This window comes from Callionymus lyra, chromosome 6, assembly GCF_982586985.1.
Source record: "Callionymus lyra chromosome 6, fCalLyr1.hap1.1, whole genome shotgun sequence".
NCBI lineage: Eukaryota > Metazoa > Chordata > Actinopteri > Syngnathiformes > Callionymidae > Callionymus > Callionymus lyra.
Genome location: NC_141823.1, coordinates 3742726 through 3761256, shown reverse-complemented (window position 1 = coordinate 3761256; position 18531 = coordinate 3742726). Strand labels below are relative to the sequence as shown.

Here is an 18531-nt window from a genome sequence, read left to right as displayed (position 1 = left end):
CCTGGAGTCATAAAATCCACTGATACTTTCTGTACAACTGCCTTTGCAACTGAATTATTTATACATTTTTATCTACTTAATTCTTTCTATCTTGGACTTGTTTACTTGGGTCGACGACTTCTGCCGCTCCCATGACTTCAACTGTTACCAAGTTCAGTTTCTATTTCAGCCACAAACTTTCTCTCAGGTTCTTCCTTTAATCCTTTCATTATATCGTTGCAATACTTTTATACAACTGGGAAACGACTGTGTTTCCTGAATAAATAACAGCAGTTCAGCAGACTTCATGACTAGATTCATGACCTGTTGAAATCAACAGGAAGTTCAAGCAGGAAGTGCTGCACCCATCCCTCCACTGCAGAGTTTACAGTAAGTCACATGTTTTTGGATCAACCAGACGTGAAGACCATCAGGACTATCTGAGTTAGGATGGCAGAATAAATGTCCTTTCTTATTTCAGTTGGTTAGTTAAGTTTAAAAATGAATTTGGGAGAGAGGTGACGCCAATGTTTTAAACCAAAATAAGTTTAAAACCAGTAGAAGGATGAAAGAAGCAGCGCATACCTCCCTTCACACAACAAACACAACAAATAATAATGTAATGATAGTACAAGCACCAGTAGTATAAACATCAATACAAATATAAAGTACAATAACAATTACGAATATAATCATCAATATTCAAACAATACAAAAACAAGTACAAGCAATATTAATTTAAATACAAATATACCTCAAGTACAATAACATATTTACATTTTATTAAGGTTCCGCCAAATAAAGTTGTATAATTGTCGACTACCCTTGAGGAAAACTATTGTAAGCGTTGAAAAGACAAGAAAAGACACTGTGTGTGGGCTATACATGTTGAGGGTGTTGCACAACATCATAGAGCCACAGTTATATAGATAACCTGGTGTTTCTACTTCTCTGCTCTGCCCCCCCTGCTAGCCCCTAGCGGCTAACGCTATGGGTTTCGACATGCACAGTACTAGGTTGAATGTACTCCAAAAGTACAAGGCAAAAACACGAGTTGATTGCTGCAGCTGAAGTAAACACCTGCACAGCGGACACCGAATTTCTCTTGATGTCCAGTCCCTGGATGTTCACCTGTGCGGTGTTTGTTGGTTTTTGCTGTAGGTAACTATCACCTAATCTTGCTCGCGTTAACACAGAGGTGATTCTTATTACACCAGCTGACGAGGTCCATGATAGCACACCTGTATTCCAGGTGGTCCATCCCTGACACACACCTCAAGATGGCAGTGTCGTCTGCAAACTTTTGCACCCGTACTGCAGACCACCATCTCGCACACACAGTCCTGCAGCCTCACAAACTGGGGTTTGTCTGTGAGTAATTGGTGCTACCAGCCGGTCGCTGACACCGGCTCTCTCCATCTTGACCCTGAGCAGCAATGGTTGAATGGTGTTAAAGGCACTGGGAAAGTCGAAGAAAGTGATCCTCATGCTAGTGCCCTCCAGCAGTTAGATGATTGCATCATCCAACCCAATGCCAGGCTGGTAAGCAAACTGCAAAGGGTCTATGTTTGGGCTCACCAGGGGGTGGGGCTGATTGAGCATTATCCTTTCCAGTGCCTTCATTAGATGTGATGTCAGGGCCACTGGTCTGAAGTTGTTGGGTTCCTTGGGGCGTAATGTCTTGGGGACAGGGACATCATAAGAAGTCTTCCACAGGGTGGGTACTCTTTCCAGACTCAGACTTAGGTTGAAGATGTAGCAAACCACCTGGCATAGCTGGTCCGCACAGTCCCTAAAGAATCTGTGGCTGATGCCAACAGGACCCGCAGCTTTCCAGGCTTTAGTCCTCCTCAGCGGCACTCTCACCTGATCCACCGAGGTTGTGAAGGGAGGAGAGGAGGGCAGCAGAGATGTCCATGAGGGTCCTTGACATCATGGTTGACGTGTGAGAGTTTTTTTTTATTATCAGGCATGTTGGACACACCCAAGTAGAAAGGATGAAAAAATGGGGTAATTGTTAAAACAGTCAATGCAAAAATATTTTTTAATTTGAGATAAAAACACTTAAAAGCCATAAAAGTAACAAATCATAGAAATTGAATGAGTAAAATGAATTTGACTAAAACTAAGCCAATGAATATATATTTTTTAATGTTGCTACTATTTTACAGTAGGTGGCGGCATTTTACTTCAAAGTAGTGGCATATCAAACAAAACAAATGACATTAAGTGACGTGACAGAAGGCAAAGTACGTTTATATAAGCAGCAGCACAATCGTTTCAGTATCACAATCTGAGGACAAAGATGGGTGAGTGTGTGTGTCTGTGTGAGCGTGTCAGTGTCTACTGATGGTGTTTTTTCAGTCTTCGTTGATGTCAATAGAGTGAGGACCAGTGGGGCGTCTCTGTGGACAGGTGCTCAGGACGAGGCACGTTATGGTGAACATTTTCTTTGTGTTTAATACTATGTAAACGGAAGTGATCAGACGTACACAAACAAAGGGAAATTCCTTTAATCAATCATTGATTGGACTGGGACTCTCTGGATCTTATCATAGCAGCAGTTTTTGCCTTCATAACCGAAGGTTCTACAATTGAAGCTCTCTAACCAGCTTAACTATTCTAACCCCTCGACGCCCTTCCCCCGTGTCTGAGAAAGCTCAACAAACCAGTCACACAGCTGGGTGCGGCCCCCTTGCCCATAAAAGGTGGTAAATACCAACCGTACACCCTCTATCTGAAAACCCAGTTAAGAAAGCTGGGCAACATGGCTTTCAGATCCACCTGCTGCCTGGTAGGCACGGATGATGGCAGAGCTCATCAAAGAAAAACCTCTGAGGGGAAACTACCTCACCAAGCCGACATTTGCCATGACATAACAGCAAAGCTTTAGTGGCCGTCCACTGCAGATAGAAGGTCAGAGCCCTTTTGGTTGACAAACTTGGGGTCATAATTTGGGCACTAACTGGTTGCAATTTCAATGATACTGATGACTCCCTGACTCGTAAGGAAATACACTTAAGGCTAATGAATAGAGCACATAGCTCACTACTGCTACTACTACTCTATCACCTCCTTTTTCAGTAGCGAGCTAACCTTGTTTTTTAGGTAGGATCGTTTTCAAACTGGAATTGCATAGCCCTGCCTGATTACTTCTGCCATCTGGACTGGAGTTATATCCGATGTCAACATGAAAGTGAAAGTAAACACAGCTGACTGAGCTGGTCTTGTGGACATTTGCTTGCCTGGAAATTAAAGAGCAGACTCGGGTGGTCCAACTCCCTGAGGCTGGATCCAGCCACAAATGCTGGTGAGCCAAATGTGCAGCATCACAGATCCTCCACAATCACGTGGGCCTGCGTCATCCAGATGAGGGCAGCAACAGTGTGGTGGTCTTCCTGATAAGCTGCTCACATGGAAATTTGAGCAAGTCGAGCACACCACACAGGAGAACCATGTTCTTTGTGACAATACATGACAATAGGGTCCTTCTGTGACCACAGGAGGCCCCAATGCCATGTGAGAAGACACCTTCAGCTCAAAGTACCAGATTCCATCCAACCTGGGAGAAGTCAACTTTCTTTCAGGTTTCTCAGATACTAGGCCCTGAGGGTTAAGCAATAGCAAAGGTTTGTTATAGGGCGCAACACCAAGAAGTACAACCTCTGGTTATCTACTGTTTCTTCTCTGTGTTTCTTCCCAACAAATATCTCCTCGACTAAACTCCAAACATTTTACCATGTCAGGTAATGTCCTTGGAGGAGTGGCCGGTTCCAAGCGCTTGGCTCAGACTGACGGACCACGTATGAGGAAGTACGTTGGCATGATTAAAGAAGTCGCAAGAAGCTACGACGTGGATCCGTACCTGATCGCCGGGATCATCTCAAGAGAGTCTCGTGCTGGGAACGCTCTCGATGACGGTTGGGGTGATAACCGTAATGGTTTTGGACTGATGCAGGTCTGTGGTCCGTTTATCTGATCTAGATAATGTTACTGCCTTAAAACGAGGCAAACACAGAGCAGATCCACGTAAGTCAAGATTTACTTAGACAGAGTGAGACAGAAAGAGTGTTTAAAACAACCTTCATTATCACAGTCATATTTGTATTGTTTAAAATCCACGTTTGTTCATCTTTTTTATTATTACTCATTAGTTCTTTCATTTTACCACATCTATCGATTGTTTAAAACAAATTTATATTTGGATTGTCAGCCGGGTAATAGGTTTCAGGTCATTTAATCTCAGTTATTTAAGATCATGACAGGTTTAAGATTAGAATTAATACAATTTATTAACATTTTAATGGAGAATGTTGGAGAAATTGTTGAGATGAAATACTGTAAAACTGGGACTAAAACTTAGAAATACAAGTCAGATTAAAGTCAAGAATTTGTTGACTGTGTTATTGTCAAGTAAACATTCTATTTCTAGCTCAAGTTAATAGAGTTGACTCTGTGAAAAGATTGGTGGCAAACCTTTAGCAACTGTAGTCAAAACCATAGAACTATTATGATTTATGTCCCAGTTTGTTAACATGTTGTGGTGACAAAGATCAGTGCTGTGTCTCAAATCGCATACTTCTCTTAGTATACTAGAAGTTAGTATGCATCAGGATAGTGTACGTACTAACTAGTAACTAATTCTCTACTGATAGTATGTCTCAAATCAAACACTACCGCTACAAACTAACAGGAAATGACGCGACATTTTCTTCTTCTACTTCTATTTAACGATGGTTTCAAGCAGCTGTAGGAACACAATCGCCACCTGCTGGCAGCACGTTTTGCAAGTTTGGAAAAAGAAATAAAGAAAAAATATGAGAATTGAAATATTCGCGACATATTTAAGCTGATATCAGCAGCGAAGACGTGTCATCCTTCTACTGCTGCTGAAAATGCACCTGTAAGTATATGAATATATATATATGACGTAACTTCCGTTTAAAACGTCATTAAGATGGCGGCGTTTAGGGTGGTTAGTGTCCATCGAACCATACTCAGTTTTTTCGGCGTTTTAGTACACCAATTTAGTGTGCATGGTGCACTGAATTTCGCATACTAAGAATTGAGACGCACTTGGGCACTAAAAATACTAACTTTGAGTACGCTAGTATGCGATTTGAGACACAGCACATGTGTGAGAACTGCACTGAAGAAGCTAGGTCCTGACTTTAGTGCCCCATTTTCTCAGTTCACAGACACACCTGCTCAGAATAATTGAAGGAACCTTGATCAAAGTTGATCAGAGTGTTTCAAAAGTGCTGCTTCCACTTCCTCACCAGCAGTTTAGAGTGTGGTCTTGAGACGACATCATCGTATTCACTTCTGCCGTCATCATTTGACGAGTCTCGTGATCTAAATACATTTAAACAGCGTCAGTACAGGATTGACTAAATCACCTCTTCTGTTTGTGGCAACACGTCTAAGATTAACGATGTTTGATTCCGAAAAGTGAGTTCGCAATGTAGCTGGTAAACCTGCTGCACCTTGTCTCTATCAGCTGTGCAAGGACTTTGAACAGCAATTTCCTCAATGAAACCATGTGTGACGAAAAACTTTTTCACACATGCAGGTAAAGCACTCACAGTGATGTTGAGCCTTGGAGTCTGAACAGACTTACCTGGATATTACTGTGGTCATAATGAAATAAAACTGTCAACAACACTCGTGCTCGTGAACTCTTGGACCAAGCACTCGTGTCTTCTCCGCAGGAGGCCTCGCGGCCTACAACAAGGGCGAGCAAAACGTCTTCAGGAGCATGAAAGAAGGCCAAGACGTGGATCATTACACCACCGGTACAGACTACTCCAACGATGTGGTGGCTCGAGCTCAGTACTACAAACGTAACGGGATCTCATGAAATTGGAACTTTCGGATACTTCAATACTTTACCTGAGTCCAACAAACTAAAGAAATATTTATGTTCTCATGTTCTTCAATAAAATAAATCCAGCTGAAATGTTTAACTTTAAGTCAAAACTGTTTTCTTACACTGGGGGAGCCAGAAACAATATTTTCAAACCTTGATGTAAGAAAGTAAGTAAGTAATTTTTATTTATATAGTGCTTTTCCAGACCAGGATCACAAAGCGCTTAAACAATCAAAACAATATTCTATAAAGTATATACTTTAAAGGTCAAGATAACATTGATAACACAACAGGAGTTCCAGAAAATCAAGGAAAAGCCTGAACTAATAAAAACGTCTTAAGATGTTTCTTGAAGGACTCAGTAGACTCTATCAAGTGCAAAGAGAGAGGAAGATCGTTCCAAAGCTTAGGAGCAACAGTCCTGGACCGTGTGCGAGGAACCATCAGTAGATTCTGATCCACAGACCTCAGAGCCCGAGCTGGGGTGTAAGGCTGGATCAGATCACTGATGTAAGGAGGAGCCTGACCATGAATAGATCTGAAAGTAAGAACCAGAATTTTAAAGTTGATCCTGAAAGAAACTGGAAGCAAGTGAAGAGCTTTAAGGATCCGAGAAATGTGAGTTCTTCTACTTGAGCGGGTCAGAATTGTTGCTGCAGAGTTTTGTATGAACTTTAGGCGAGACAGATCCTTCTTGTTTAGACATGAAAACAAACTGTTACAATAGTCCAGGCCAGAAGACACAAACGCATGGATTACAAGCTCCAGATCATGTTGTGACAATATTTTCCTAAGTTTAGAGATTTTTCTCAGTTGAAGGAAACAGTTTCTGGTCAGTTTTCTTCAGTGTTGAACAAGAGACATGTCTTTATCAAATACAACACCCAGGTTTCTCAGGCTCAGTTTCACAGACTGACCTAAGTCACCAAAGTACTGACTCAACCCTTGAACCTTATCATCAGGAGCAATCACCAGAGTTTCAGTTTTGTCCACATTTAGCTGTAGAGTGTTTTCACTCATTGTTTGATTTCTAGCAAACAATTGACTAAACTGTTCAGCCTCTGGGGCTCAGTTGGATCAAAAGAGTAGTAGAGCTGGATGTCATCTGCAAAAATGTGATAAGAAACATCAGGAAATCTCTGAATGATTTTACCGAGGGGAATCAAGTACAGAAAAACCATAAAGGACCAAGAAAAGAACCTGTAGGGACTCCACACAACAGATCTGCCGATTCAGACCTCATTTGATTGGCAGATACACTAAAACTGCGCCCAGAAAGGTATGATGAGAAGCATTCTAACACAGACCCAGACAGTCCCACTTCATCCCTCAGTCTTCTCAACAGGATCTGGTGATCAACTGTGTCAAAGGCTGAGGACAGATCCAAAAGAACCAAAACAGTGAATTGACCCGAGACAGCCGACATCATGATGTCACTGGACACCTTCAGTAGATGCTTTATGTACGAACCACTGCATATTACTTTCTGGAAGCCATTGAAGTCGTTGACCTTTGACCCAGAGACTACAAAAGGGTTAAAGAAAACATTGAACGTACTGATGTTAAAAGTATAGAGTGAGCTCTACTACGGGAGGTAGAATGTGGAAAGGTGTAATAATGGAAAAGAGGTTCAGTTGTCTTGATAAGAGTCGAACCATGTCACTTATAAAACAGTTACACTCCCTGTTGGCGCTCGCTTGCAGGGCGTAGCATAAAGCAGTCGAGTGGTGAGGGTGTATACACACAAAAACCAAATAAACAGTTTCAAATATTTATTAATACACAAAAGTGCAACACAGGAAACAGAGGACTCTATAGTGGCACCAGATAAAAACATAAGATAACAAAAACCCTCCCCCCAAATAGCAGGCGCAAAAGCACCCCAAAATACAGAGTGGGTTGCACCCCACTAACCTAGTGTTTCTAGACAGACAGTTGGCTACGTGAGTGGAGATATAGACCCATGGGTGTCTGACCTAGTCATCTGCTCCTGTGTGCTTAAACAGACCAGTTAGAACGAAACTCAAACATCAGCAAAAACACTACAACAGACAGCAACGACACAACTCAATTATACAAAACCTAATGCCAGCTTTACTGCTCAACCAAAATCCCACAGAGCTCATAGCACCAAGCTCCAGCCAGAGAGCATGTGAACTGAAGAAGAGCCATCTTTATAGAGGTGGCCAGGTGACTTGATATGAGGGGATGATGAACTTCAGGTGTGCCATCGAACCTGGGGAGAACACTAAGCACAAACAAAAGAAAGGAAGCCCCCTGAGTTATCATCATAATATCAGGTTCTACGATTTGGTGCGAAGCCCTCTAACCGCTTCGCTATTGGTTTATCCTTGAGGCCCTGCCTCGTCTTTGAGGAAGCTTTTTGAACTCGCCACCCAGCAGGGTGCAGTCCACTTCCAATTTGTAGAACCTGAGATTATGATGATAACGCAGGGGTTCTACGTCAATTTGTGCTCCGCCCTCTCACTGCCTTGCTATTGGTTAAAACCAAAGGCAAAGCCCAAAGGGATCAATGTACCCCCAGCTAGACGCCGCTCCTGACAGCAGCATCACGGGGCCCCGCTGGCGCAGGATCCAAATCCACAGGGGCCGCAGGCCTCGGGGGGATGGAATTGCTCAAGAACAGTATGAGCTACTGATTCTGTCGCCACACCACGGGTGAATGGGCCCCTAATTCGCTATGAGCAGATCCACCCGCTGCCTGGTAGCCCTTGATATCCATCCCGTTTGCGGATTGTGGGGCCTGCCGTATGCTTCCCGAGGAGGTCCGGAAGAGACGGGGAGCATACGAGGCCCGTCGGCGCACGCCGCGTCCTCCAGCCAGGTCGTGGGCCGACTACGACGAGGAGGACGACCGGCGGTGTTATGAGGCGGATCCGAGCACCCTGTTCGGTTCCGAGCCGGGGGACGTCGAAGCGGTCGGGGGAGCCGGGCCGGCTCCTCGCTACCCGCTTGACGCCCTGCCGCGCATATTCACCGCCGCGGCGAACCGCATGGAGGTCGAGCTCCCCCCCGTGCCTCCACTCGCGCCACCACCGTTTACATGCGGAGTGAAGGTCGGGCGGAACGAAGCGCGCAGGCCTGCTGTTCCGGGGGTTATTTGTCCTAAGCTGGACGAAATCTGGGGCTACGCGCGGCGAGGGTCTGCCTCTCCCATGGCTTCAGGGCCTCCCGTAGGATCCTACGGACCCTATTGCCGTGTGGACGGGGTGGACTGGCGGCGCGGTGTCCCGGAGCCCTCGGATACGGTACGTGCCGCCCTCGACCCGGGGGCTCGACTGTGGCCAGGCCGCCCTGTAGCTCTGCCTAGAGCTGAAGACAGGTTGACGGCAATGTTGTTCAACCGATCCTACAAGGGGGGGACGCAGGTGGTCTCCCTCGCGAACAACATGGCTCTCCTGTGCGGTGCGCTCGACAGGCTCACCGTGGACCGAGACGACCTTGGACCTTCGGAGTTGGAGGAAGTCAAGGACTCGGTGGCTGCGCTCCTCCGGATGTCGCAGGCGTATGCGATCCTGGGAGGGGGTCTACGCGACGCTGGACAGCTGGGCCACCGGCACCTGTGGCTAGACCTGGCCACAGCGCTGCCGGAGAGAGACCGGAGGCTCCTCCTGGACGGACCAATTACGGAGGACTCGCTGTTCGGTCCGGATCTCCGGAACGTCGTGGCCCGGCAGGAGGCAGCGCAGCAGGAGTCGGCGCAGCTCCGCCATCACCTGCATGGGCGTGAGGACGAGGCGCGACGGGGGTCCGGCACCAGCAGCAACGGCAACAGCCGCGGCGGGCGACGAGCGAGCGTCGCCGGGTTCCGCAGCAGGAGCCGGGGAGCCAGCAGCGGAGCCAGCAGCCGCAGCGGAGCCAGCGGAGGAGGGACCCGCAGCGGCGAGGACGCAGGGGCGTCGAGGCTTCGTCTCGGGGGAGCCCTCCTCCCCCTTACTCTTTCAAAGGGCTTTATGTAAATAAAAACAAAAGAACGTATGACGTTTCTGTGGTTCGTTATGAGAGAGATGTTGGTAGCGTGCATGTGTTTCCGCCTGTGAGTGTGACGTATTCACAGGCGTCATTAGAAACTTTCGCCGCTAATGCTAAGCTAACATGCTCCGCCGGTCATAGACGGCGTGATTTTCCTCTCATAACACAGTCCGAAGGAGGTTTTAAACCCCTTCGTCCGGGTCATACCGAGACTGCAATAACGGAGTCTGTCCACACGAATGAGGGGCAGACTCCAACCACATGTGTTTTGTTTACAGACGAGCAGAGGTCCGCGAGACCGGCTGAATCAGCTGTGTTTACTTCCGCGTCGACCAGCGCTCGTGCCCGACAGAGCGTGACAGCTGATGAGGTGAGTGGAACTTGTCCGGACATGTCTATGTTAACCGGAGGTTGTTCCTTCCCCCACAGCGCTGTCTACAAACACTGGCACCGTGGAGGACGTCACGTTTGGCGGCGGAGAAGCGCCATGGAACTGACGCAACCTGGTGTTTTTACGCGCAAGTTTTTTCGCCGTTCTGAGACCAGGCGAGGGCGAGGAACTTCCGTCCCGTCTGGTCGATCAACTGGAGAGGTGCGTGGCGGTCGGATCTCACGAGTGACGAACAGGTCGGGACCGCCAGCGGGGCTGGAGAATGTACGGGACCGGGTGAGTGATGCGGTGCCGACGCGCGCGCGACCTAACTCACTTCAGCTCCGGGTTAATTCTCCAGCGCTTTCCTCCACATCGCGGGTTTTGTCAGCTCCGGTGACACTAAGAAGTGCTCAGGGAGTTGGGAAGACTTCCGGGGGGGGAAGGGAACACGCACGACGCGCATCTGAGGTGTCTCACGCGCACTTGCGCGCTTCTCCCACAGAGCCGGCTTTTATGTATGAGAGTGGGGGTTCTAGTGAATCCAACTCGAGTACATGCTCTGTGGATTCAAGAGATAGAGACGCGGCTTGTGTGATGCCCTTTCGTCTACGGCCCGTCCATGGGGGGCGGGCCGGAGGACTACCCAAGGTTCGCCAGGGCTGCGGTTCTGACAGAAAATTATTCGGCTTGGAGTCGCCTGGTTTTACTTCTAGGACCCACTTGGCTGGGGGGAGTAATCAGGCGGGGCTATGCGCTACAGTTTGCCCGTCAACCCCCGCGTTTTTCAGGGATTCTCTGGACGCGTATGGTGGAGCAGGAGAAACTATCCTGTCTGAGAAACGAGGTGTCTACTCTGCTGCAGAAGGAGGTCGTAGAACTGGTCCCTGCAGCCGAGATGATGACAGGGTTTTACTCCCGGTACTTCCTCGTGGCGAAGAAGACCGGGGGTTGGAGGCCCATTCTGGACCTCAGCTATTTGAACAAGTTCATAGCTACCCGCCCGTTTCGCATGTTGACGGTCAAGAAACTGCTTTCAGGTGTATGTCCAGGAGATTGGATGACATCTATCGACCTGACCGACGCGTACTTTCACATACCGATAGTCAAGAGACATCGAAAGTACTTGCGTTTCGCCCTCGAGGGTCGGGTGTTTCAGTACACTCGACTTCCGTTCGGCTACTCTCTGGCACCCAGGACCTTCACCAAGTGTGTGGAAGCGGCAGTGGAGCCTTTGAGAGTGAGTGGGGTAAGGATCTTGACCTATCTGGACGACTGGTTGATCCTTGCCAGGTCAGAGGCAGAAAGTTACGCTCACACACAGAAGGTGTTGAGCCATATTGCCACCCTGGGGTTCACAGTGAACCTCAGCAAGAGCGCTCTGACTCCAGTTCAACAGTTAGTTTACCTGGGGGTACTGTTGAACTCGGAGGAAGGATACGCGCGCCTCCCGGACGTGGGTATCCAGCCCATTCTCCGACTGACAACACAGTTGCTGGAAGCTCGGTGTCACGTGACAACAGCAGGCACTGTTATGTCCCTCCTGGGGCTCATGGCGGCAGCCCACACGGTTGTTCGGCTGGGCTTGCTGCACATGAGGGAGCTTCAGAGATGGTTTGGTCGTCTCAAGCTAGACCTCAAGCGGGAAAGAGGTCGGAAAGTGCGCCTTCCCGCTCGGGTTTTGCAGGACATCCAGTTCTGGAACTCTCACGCCAACCTCAGGCGGAGAGTTCCATTGGGTTGCGTCCTTCGTTACACTCAAGTGTTCACAGACGCTTCCCTGACAGGTTGGGGAGGCACCTCGGGTCAGGCCTATGCCAGTGGGGTCTGGAGCAGTCCGGTGCTCAGACACATAAACTGGCTAGAGCTGAAGGCGATTCACAATGTCCTGCTTCACCTCTCTCCCCAACTGTCACAGTCCAACGTCCTAGTATTTTCAGACAGCTCCACCGCCGTGGCGTACGTAAATCGCCAAGGTGGAGTCAGATCCCCAGCCCTTCTGTGTGTGGCAAGGAAGATTTGGCTGTGGGCGGACCGTCACCTGCTTTCGCTCAGAGCCCAGCACGTCCCGGGCGAGCTGAATGCAGTAGCGGCAGACTGTCGAGGGGGGCCGTCCAGGACGAATGGGGTCTGTCCGAGGCAGTGGCAAGCGAGATCTGGTCTCGATTCGGTCACCCGGTTGCAGACCTCTTCGCCAGCAAGGAGAACTTCAAATGCCCTCTTTGGTTCTCCCTCAGGGCTTCGGACCGCTCCCCACTAGGCGTGGACGCTTTAGCCCATTCGAGGTGGCCGGTCGGTCTGCTGTTCGCCTTCCCTCCTCCGCGGCTCCTTCTCCCCCTGATTCGGAGGACGAGGCGGGGGGGGCTGAGGTTAATTCTAGTGGCACCAGACTCCCCGGGGGCGCTCTGGTTCCCAGAGCTGGTGCGCATGGCGGTCGGGGCCCCGTGGGCCATCCCTTGGGGCCCCGCTGCCCTGTGTCAGGCGGGGGGGACACTGACAGCGCCCCCGGTGCTGGGCCGGCCTCTCAAGGTGTGGCTCCTGCACGGGACGAGCTGATCGGGACCCTGGACCCGGACGTTCTCCACACGCTGGAGAACGCCCGGGCCCCATCAACACGTAGGCTTTATGCCTCAAAGTGGGGGATATTCTCCCGCTGGTGTTCAGACAGGTCCTTGGACCCCAGCTCTTGTTTGGTCTCCGCTATCCTGTCTTTCCTGCAACATTTGCTGGATAACGGGCGGACTGTGGCGACACTGAGAGTGTTCGCATCAGCCATAGCGACGAGGCATGTCGGTTTTGAGGGTGCTTCGGTTCGTGCCCACCCTTTGGTGGCGCGTTTCCTGCGGGGTGCCTGCAGGCTTCGACCTCCTGCAAGGCCTTCCAGCCCTCAGTGGGATCTCCAGTTGGTACTGGACTCTCTCACAGGGCCGACCTTCGAGCCTCTTGACCAAGTCCCACTGGATATCTTGTCTTTCAAGGTATCGCTCCTTCTGGCACTAACAACCACGAAGAGAGCAAGTGAGCTTTGTGCCCTCTCCATTAGCCCTGAGTGTCTTTCCTTTGGCGTCGAGGAGTCTTCGGTGTCTTTGCGTCCTAACCCAGCGTTCCGCCCGAAGATTCTGAGTTCCTTGTTCCGGGCGACGACCTTCACACTGCGGGCCTTTCACCCGCCGCCTCACTCGGACCCGGGTCAGAAGCGTCTCCACCTGTTGTGTCCAGTGAGGGCGTTGGCCTGTTACTTGCGGCGGGTGGCCGAGTTTAGGCGCTCTGATGCCCTTTTTGTCTGCCACGGTAGATGCCGGCGGGGAGAGGCGCTCTCCCCCCAGAGGTTCTCTCATTGGGTGAGATCGGCCATTATCCGTGCCTACCGAGCAGCGGGTGGATCCGCTCCTAGCGGTCTGAGGGCACATTCCACCCGTGGCGTGGCAGCCTCAGTGGCTCTTTTGCGGGGTGTGGCAGCAGAGGATATCTGCTCTGCTGCCTCTTGGGCGTCCACGTCTACCTTCGCTAAGGCCTATCTCCTCGACGTAACGGCGGGATCAGTAGCTCATACTGTCTTGAGCGCTGTTGTGCCCCCCTCAGGGCCCACGGCTCAAGTGGGATTGGACCCTGGGCCGGCGGGGCCCTAGTGATGCTGCTCCAGGAGCGGCGTCCAGCTGGGGGTACATTTATCCCGTCAGGCTTCGCCTTTTGGGTAAACCCATAGCGAAGCCGTTGGAGGGCGGAGCACCAATGAAGCAGAACCCCTGAGTTATCTATTATAACCTCAGGTTCTGCGAGTTGGTGCGAAGCCCTCCAACCTCGTCGCCCAGCGGCCGCCCTTCTCGCTGAGTTTTCAGTTGGAGAAAGTGCGGCGGGTGCTGCCCGCCTTTATAGGAAGGTACTGCCCCCTGCTGGGTGGCGAGTTCATTAAGCTTTCTCAGAGACGAGGCGGTGCCTCGGGGTAAACCCATAGCGAAGCCGTTGGAGGGCTTCGCACCAACTCGCAGAACCTGAGGTTATAATAGATAACTCAGGGGTTTTCCTTCGTTAGAATTGTTAGCTTGAGTCACTTCCGTGAACGTCGACAAAACTTGGATTCTTTGATTTTTCTTGCTTCACTTCTGTTTTTTTTTACGCTAATCTTGTTAGCTGTTGCTAGTGCTAGCTTAGCGACTTGCTCTCAGACAATCACAGACAGACGATGAAAGGGCTTTTGGTTCTTGTGGAAACTTCAAAAATAAACTATTTTCTTCTTCTCTGGTGTTTTCTTTTTTTTTTTTTAAAAAACAACCTCTAACTAAGTCAGGAAAGATGTGATGAAGGAAAAGTGACGTCACTTTATGAAGAAGAAGAAGAAAGTTATTCAAATATTTCAGACTCAGTCAGAATCTCGATCAACTTTGAATTCATTTGATTGAAATAAAGTTTTGTCTGCGAATACATTTTGTGTTGTTTTGTTCAGGCATGTTTGAGACACCTATATAGAAAGAATGAAAAAATGGAGGGAAAACGACAAAACAACTGATTTTATATTGAAAACATTTTAAATTGTAGAAGAAAATAAAATCAATGTCATAAATGCAACGTTATCATAGAAACTCAAGAAAAAGGTTACATTATCTTTAATGTTGCCACTCTTTTACAGTAGGGGGCAGTATTGCACTTTCAGAACGACCTGCTAGTAAGCGAAATAAGTTACAGTAAGTCACGTGACGAAGGTGATAGTTAGACTATATAAGCCGCAGCAGACTTTAAGTTTTACAACCTCAGGACAAAGATGGGTGAGTGTGTGTCGGTGTGAGTCTGCATTGGTCTTTGTGAGTCCTCGTGTGTTTCTCTCTCTGTCTGCGTTAGTCGGTGTGAGTCTACACATGTTTTTCTGTGTGTGTCTGTTTTGATTCTGTGTGTGTTTTTGTTTGTGTAACTATGGAGTCATTTTTGTCTCACTAATATTTGTAACAGAGGGTGATCTGCAAATATTCAATGGTTGCACGTGTGTTGTAATATCCAGGAATGTAACTTGTATTTTTGTATTTAAAATATATGTGTAGTTGTAAATATATCTTTTTAAATGACAAAAACTAAATTTAAATTCTGTTTTAAACTGCGAGTACATGTGGATCAGCAATTACACACATTCTCCATTTACAAGTTAATTCTGACACAATCTAGTCAAACTTGTAAATCTTCTTGCAATTCACATAACAGCCACTAGAAGGCAGCGTTGTTATCAACATTGACCTTTTTCTTGTTTTACTGTGTTCCGGCTACAGCAGCAAACTTTTCATCTATTCAGTTGTTTCTTTTTGTTCAGTGTGTTTATATATTTTGACATTAGCCAACAATGAGCCGCAACACAATCAAAAACAACAGGTAAAAACGTCAATACCTAGACGAGGCTCGATCCCTGAAATTGTGGCTCAAAGCTGCTGGTTCTAACCATGAGTGACGTCATGAGGGCAGATCACGGTCCATGTCTTTAAGATATCGAAGGGTTCGTAAACAAGAGAGAAGATGTTTTCAATTCCTGAATAAAAGATTCATCATTTGACTTTCGTTGGAGTTGTTTTCTCTGCCATCTAGTGGCTGTTATGTGAATCACAGAGATTTACAAATCTCCGTTTTTGCAGATGTTGAGCAACAAGAAGACTACGTTTTACAAATGTATCTTTTTGTGGTGTAAATTAAAATAAAACTACAAATGTTTTGTAAATATAAAAATACAATTTACAAATATGAACTTTCATTGTGGATATCACAACACACGTGCAACCAGATCACGTTACAAATAATAGTTAAACAAAAATAGCTCCATTTTTATCTGCTTGTTCGCGTGTGTGCGTGTGTGTGTGCGTGCGTGTGTGTGTGCGTGTGTTTGCGTGTGTGTGCGCGTGTGTGTGTGTGTGCGTGTGTTTGCGTGTGTGTGTGCGTGTGTTTGCGTGTGTGTGTGCGTGTGTGTGTGTGTGCGTGTGTGTGTGTGTGTGTGCGTGTGTGTGCGTGTGTGTGTGTGTGTGTGTGCGTGTGTACTCATGATGTGTTTCAGTGTTCGTAGATGTCAACAGAGTGAGGACCAGCGGAGCGTCTCAGCAGACAGGTGGTCAAGATAAGGCCTTTCATGGTAAAATCTTCTTCTTCAAACATGTCAGTGTTTCCTTCTGTGATGAAGTGATGAGACTTTCATGAACGAGGGAAAAGTCATTTTCATCCAACACACCTTTTTACACAAAATCTCCGTACATTTAACTCTAGTGTGTGTGTTTGTACAAAACTGTATTTTCATTGAAATACTGACATTAGAAAATGATCTTAAGCTCCGCCCACTGAAAACACTGTTTTTCTGGAGATGAAATCTTGTTGACCATAACCACAGCCACTCTGCTGTGATTGGTCAAACATGGAGGTTCATCATCAATCGTCTCCACCTCCAAGGGACTCTTTGTAAAAACAAAGCGGGCGTGATTACAGCTGGAGGAGGAGTGAAGCCATTATTACATCATAATGGACTCTCGTAACCTCTCGTTCGTCCAGATTTCAGAGCAACTTTATAAAGTAATAAAGTGTAAAACATGGTCATGATGAGAAGTTACTGCGTCTTGAAGAGAAGAATATTTACTACATGTCAGGAGAGTTGGAGTTTCAGAGTAGTTGACCTTTAAAGAAAAAATCTCTCTGTGGATCCTAACATTGATGCTGAAAACTTCTTGTTATCTTCTGTTTCTTCTCTGGGTGATTCTTGAACAAACATTTCCGCTAAACTCAAAACAATCCACCTGCTCAGGTAATAGCCTTGCAGGAGTGGCCGGCTCTGAGCGCTTGGCTGAGACTGACCGAGGAAGTATGAAGCAGTACTTCAGCACGATTAAAGAAGTGGCAAGAAGCTACAACGTGGATCCGTACCTGATCGCCGGGATCATCTCAAGAGAGTCTCGTGCTGTGAACACTCACGATGACGGTTGGGGTGATAACCGTAATGGTTTTGGACTGATGCAGGTCTGTGACTCTCCGACTGTCTCGCTGCCGCTCGCTCACTTCCTCTCTGCTCTCTGCAGGTCGACCGCAGATCACACACACCTCAAGGTGCGTGGAACAGTAAGACTCACCTGATGCAGGCCACAGGGATCCTGGTTGAAAAGATCCAACTGATGGAGAATAAGTATCCCGGGTGGAGCGCTGAGGAGCAGCTGAGAGGTTTGAGTCACTCTTTAATCATCCGTGGTTCCGTGTTTCCATGTTCACCGGGTCATTTATCAACGTTTATCTGATCTAGATAATGTTACTGCCTTAAAACGAGGCAAACACAGAGCAGATCCACGTAAGTCAAGATTTACGTAGAGGGAGTGAGACAGAAAGAGTGTTTTAAAACAACTGTGGAGTGAGCTGTAGAGTTTTAACCGAGTTAGAAAGTGAGTCTGAAAGACATTTTTTTAAAGAGTGAGAGGACTAGTTGTTCAGTGTTGTCAGGTGAGCATAAGGTTATAATTCATGATGTCACTGATGTTCATGTTTAGTACTATATATAGTCAAGTGAGTTATTGTGCCAGTTTCCAGAAATATAAAATAAGTGTATAAAGCAGAAGGTTAATAAAAGGGGAGTTTCAGTCAGCAGCCTGAAATCTAGTTCTGTCTGTCGTAGAAAAACAAAGAAAGGAGCGATGACACTGAATATACGACGACCACTTATGTACGACTAGAATTGACACAATGTTTTAGCTGTGACTCATAAAAGTCATTGCAATAAATAAAATACCAATAAATCCACAAAAGTGCCTGAATTTAACATGTTTATTGATTCACTGTTGCAATCTAGCTGGTCAACCTGCTGCACCTCGTCTCTATCAGCCTTGCAAGGACTTTTAACAGCAATTTCCTCGATGAAACCATGTGTGACGAACACTTTTTCATAGATGTTAGACACATGCAGGTAAAACACTCAAGGATGTTGAGCCTTGGAGTCTGAACAGACTCACCTGGATATTACTGTGGTCATAATGAGATAAAACTGTCAACAACACTCGTCCTCGTGAACTCTTGGACCAAACACTCGTGTCTTCTCCGCAGGAGGCCTCGCGGCCTACAACATGGGCGAGCTAAACGTCTTCAAGAGCATCAATGAAGGCCAAGACGTGGATCATTACACCTTCTGTAGAGACTACTCCAACGACGTGGTGGCTCGAGCTCAGTACTACAAACGTAACGGGATCTGATGAAATTGGAACTTTCGGATCTTTCAATACTTTACCTGAGTCCAACAAACTAAATAAATGTTTATGTTCTCATGTTCAATAAAATAAATCAAGCTGAAATGTTTTACTTTAAGTCAGAACAGGAAACAACCCGA

The 18531-nt window shown here is 47.4% G+C and overlaps 2 protein-coding genes across 2 annotated transcripts; both read left to right on the top strand.

Annotated features, from left to right (window-relative positions):
* Nucleotides 1-1984: 1984 nt before the first annotated feature.
* LOC148076204 (lysozyme g-like) lies at nt 1985-6507 on the top strand. The gene is made up of 4 exons (XM_087793136.1): nt 1985-1989; nt 2285-2418; nt 3726-3944; nt 5691-6507. The coding sequence occupies exons 1-4, from the start codon at nt 1985-1987 to the stop codon at nt 5837-5839; spliced, it is 507 nt and encodes a 168-aa protein (XP_087649262.1). The 3' UTR covers nt 5840-6507.
* An 8363-nt stretch (nt 6508-14870) lies between these two features.
* LOC148076203 (lysozyme g-like) lies at nt 14871-18496 on the top strand. Its single transcript, XM_087793037.1, has 5 exons — nt 14871-14974; nt 16237-16311; nt 16972-17183; nt 17243-17381; nt 18252-18496. The coding sequence occupies exons 1-5, from the start codon at nt 14971-14973 to the stop codon at nt 18395-18397; spliced, it is 576 nt and encodes a 191-aa protein (XP_087649163.1). The 5' UTR covers nt 14871-14970; the 3' UTR covers nt 18398-18496.
* Nucleotides 18497-18531: the final 35 nt, after the last annotated feature.

Bases quoted from the DNA above. Each gene is read 5' to 3' on its own strand.
- LOC148076204 (XM_087793136.1), top strand. The intron at 2,419-3,725 runs GTGAACATTTTC...TTACCATGTCAG, and splicing joins TCAGGACGAGGCACGTTATG to GTAATGTCCTTGGAGGAGTG. The intron at 3,945-5,690 runs GTCCGTTTATCT...TCTTCTCCGCAG, and splicing joins TGGACTGATGCAGGTCTGTG to GAGGCCTCGCGGCCTACAAC.
- LOC148076203 (XM_087793037.1), top strand. The intron at 16,312-16,971 runs GTAAAATCTTCT...CCACCTGCTCAG, and splicing joins TCAAGATAAGGCCTTTCATG to GTAATAGCCTTGCAGGAGTG. The intron at 17,382-18,251 runs GTTTGAGTCACT...TCTTCTCCGCAG, and splicing joins CGCTGAGGAGCAGCTGAGAG to GAGGCCTCGCGGCCTACAAC.